Source organism: Nematolebias whitei, chromosome 7 (genome assembly GCF_014905685.2).
Source record: "Nematolebias whitei isolate Nwh7 chromosome 7, NemWhi1, whole genome shotgun sequence".
Classification (NCBI taxonomy): domain Eukaryota; kingdom Metazoa; phylum Chordata; class Actinopteri; order Cyprinodontiformes; family Rivulidae; genus Nematolebias; species Nematolebias whitei.
The window spans coordinates 7,448,879-7,452,548 of NC_056504.1; the positions used below are offsets into that span (position 1 = coordinate 7,448,879).

The 3,670-nt window shown below is 48.3% G+C and overlaps 1 protein-coding gene across 1 annotated transcript in view; it reads right to left on the reverse strand.

Moving 5' to 3' along the window:
• The window catches only part of LOC119412126 (trafficking regulator of GLUT4 1-like), a 7,625-nt gene extending 4,198 nt beyond the window's left edge, over window positions 1–3,427 (reverse strand). Inside the window, exons 1-3 of the mRNA XM_037679102.1 lie at window positions 3,388–3,427; window positions 3,077–3,270; window positions 2,689–2,788 (exon numbers count right to left, since the gene is read on the reverse strand). Of these exons, the coding sequence (XP_037535030.1) occupies window positions 2,689–2,788; window positions 3,077–3,270; window positions 3,388–3,427 (334 nt within the window). The remainder of the gene's footprint in view (window positions 1–2,688; window positions 2,789–3,076; window positions 3,271–3,387) is intronic.
• Window positions 3,428–3,670: the final 243 nt, after the last annotated feature.

Genomic DNA, 3,670 nt, shown 5'->3' on the forward strand with positions numbered 1-3,670 from the left:
CTGTTTGTGCCGGGGGACTGGATCTTTGGGATGAACCAGTCTTTGCCGTAATGTATTTTGGGGTTTAAAAGCCACTGGGACGTTATGTTTAGAAAATAAACGTCTCAGTTTCTCTGATACTCCCTCAACATATGGAATGACCACTGGTCTGGGTCTGGGTTCCTCCTTTTCACCTGTTGGCTGACTGGAGTCCTGTTTGGGTTTCTTCTCTGCTTTTAGGAAGGCCCAGTTAGGATATCCACATTGCTCTAGAGCCTGTCTTGTGTAGGATTTCTCCTTCTGCCTGGCTCCTGAGCTAGTGGGGACGCTGTCTGCTCTGTGATACAGAGTCCTGATGACTCCTAACTTGTGCTCCAAAACAACATCTTCAGTCCTAAAGTTTTACAGTGTGAATATTATTTGTGTTTTTAAACAGTGATATTGACTGAGGTTGAATGATATACCCTGCTGGCTAAAATATTATGGTGCTCCTGCTAGAATGTTGAGTTGTACTGGAAGTGCTACAGCTAGCAGCTGCTGCTAATTGTGCTCGGACATGACCAAGTTCTATGTAAACATTTATGAAATGCTAATGACCGTAACATCCATTCGTCTATCCAACCATCTTCTATTGATTATCCATAGCTGGGTCACAAAGGCAACTGGTACATGAGAGAAACCCAGACATCCCTCTCCCCAGTGACACTTTCCAGCTCATTCTGGGGTACCCCGAGGTGTTCCCAGACCAAAGAAGATACACCATCCCTCCAGTGACTTCTGGGTCTTCAGGGGCCTCCTAACATTGGGATGTGCCTGGAAAACCTCTAAAGGAAGGCATCCAGGAGGCATCCTAATCTGACGCCTGAACCACTTCAACTGACTCTTTGCGGTGCAGAGGAGCAGCGGCTCTACTCCAAACACCCCACCCCTTATGGCTCCTCACCCCATCACTAAAGGCTCCCACAGACTCGGGCGGTCCTCAGTCCGTGCGGAAACTGTGCGCTCTGTCCACAAAGGGTTGAGACTTCATACTCGAGGGTCCACCCTGACCGGCTACAGTCAGCTCCGCAGGCCAGGGGCGTTTACCTTCAGGACAAATTGAGTTTGACAATTGGTCATTTGCTGACACACCTACTGGATTGATTCGAAAAAAAAAAAAGAGAGAGAGAGCTGGCAGCAAGCCGCAGCTGTGTTCTGTGTTTATATGTTAATAAAAACTTCTAAAAAAAAAAAAAAACAACAGGGAGCGCTGGACCTGCAGCCCACACATCAAACCAGCCCGCCAGGAAATGTCCAGACCCTCCTGCAGCCACGCTGGACCTGACTCATGACAAATCCCTTCAGTCGTGGCGTCAACGGAGGAGGAGGAGGAAGAGGAAGAGATCACTTGCCTCTTGAAAAAAAAAAAGGCCATTAAACCAGATCAGTGATGAAGAAGGAGAATTTAATACATTGATGTTGCATACAAAACAGTCCATCGCCGGGCAGTTTATTGTACGACATTGAGCAAGCACACGTGGTTGTAAAAATTTATCTTTGCACAGACGCCCTGCGGGCGTCCATTTCAAGTCTAATCCAGTACGCGCGGACCTCCATGGACTGAGGTCCGCCCGAGTATACTGGAGCCATAAGGGTGAGCCCAGCCACCCTACAAAGAACGTCCATCCATTTTGGCCATTTGTATCCAAGATCTCCTTCTTTCTGTCATGATCCAAAACTCATGACCATAGGCGAGGGTTGGAACATGGACAGACCAGAGCGCATTGCCTTTTGACTCAACTCTTTCTTCACCACGACTGACCGAAGCAATCCTCATTTACTGTGGATGAGGCCCAAAGCAGGACCAAGACTTTGGAACGAGTTACCTCTGCTTGTCAGACAGGACCCCTCCCTCTCGGTTTTTAAGTCCCGTTTAAAAACCCACTACTATTCAGTAGCTTTCAACACCAGATGATCTGTGTTTTTAACCTGTATGCTCCACAGTGGTTAGTCGTCATATTTATTATCTGCAATGTTTTTATGTCTATATTCTGATTTACCTCATTTTGTATTTTGCTTCGTGTGTTACCTGTTGTTCTGTCTGTACAGCACTTTGGTCGGCCTTGTAGCTGTTTTAAGTGCTCTATAAATAAAATGGTATGGTATGGGTAAATTTGTAAACCCATCTCCCGTTCCATCCAACCTTCACTCATGAACAAGACGCCCAGATACTTGAATTCCTCCACCCTGAGGCAAGAGCTCCCCACCAACTCAGAGGGGGCAATTTTCTGATCAAAAACCTTGGCCTCAGATTTGGAGGAACTGGCTCTCATTCTGCTTCACACTAGGCTGCATACTGCCCCAGTACACACTGAAGGTCTTGGCCTAAAAATGCTAGCTGAACCACATCATCTGCATAAAGCAGAGATGAGACCCTGAAGTTCCCAAACCAGACACCCTCCTCTCCATGACTGTGCCTCAAGATCCTGTCCATGAAAACCACAAACAGGATCTGAGACAAGGGACAGTTCTGGCAGAGTGCAACCCACACCGAGAATGAGCTTTTTGCTTAGAATGCAGACACAGCTCTTGCTTTGGTTATACAGGGACAGTTCTTAAAATCAACCCAGGCACCCCATACTCCTGCAACACCACCCCATACTCCTGCAACACCACCCACAGAATGCCTCAAGGAACATAGCATTTCCCCGATCCACAAAAAACACGTACGAGAAGCAAACTCCCATGTCCCACTTAGAAACTCTGCAAGAGTAACAATCTGCTCCACTATTTCAGAACCAGGATGGAAGCCACACTGCTTCTTCTGAATCTGAGGTTTGACAATCAGCCGGAATCTCCCTTCCTACACCCTGGAATAAACTTTCCTAATGAGGGTGAGAAGTGCGATCCCATAATAGTTGGAACACACTCTCCGATCCCACTTTTTAAAAATGGTAACTACCACCCCGGTCTGCCACTCCACTGGTCTTATCCCAGTCCTCCATGAGACATTGAAGTGATGAGTCAACCATGATAGCCCCACAACATCCAGCCTTCAGCACCTCGGGGCGAATCTCATCCACCCTTGGCGCTCTGCTGCCGGGGAGCTTTTGACTACCTCGGTGACCTCTGCCATGGTAATGAACCCATCTTCCCCAAAGTCCTCAGACTCTGCCTCCTCAAAGGTGTACATGGTAGATGGATTAAGGAAATCCTCAAAGTACTCCTTTAACTGCTCAACAATATCCTCAGTTCGGATCATCAGTCCTCCACCCAAACCAAGCACAGCCTGGGATAGTCTGCAGTCCTTTCCTGGGTCGCCAAACCGTTTGCTAAAACTTTGAGACCATGGCCTCCCCGAATTCCTCCTATGCCCGAGTTTTTTCTTCTGCCATCACCGAAGCTGCAGTCCTCCAGGCCACCCTGTACCTGTCAGCTGTTCTGGAGTCCTCTGGAACAACAAAGTCATGATGGCCTCCCATCGGCGTTGGTGTCCAACAGTGGGTCCTTTGATTGCTGCCGCGACAGGCACCGATGACCTTCAGGCCACATCTCTTGGAAGCCACATCTGCAAAAGAGGCCCTGAACATTCCCATTCAGATTCCTTGTCCCTGACCTCCCCCGGGACATGTGAACGACTCTCCCAGAGGTGCGAGCTAAAAGCTGCACGGACAGCCGTCATTTTCGTGACTGGAAACATTTCAACCCTTCA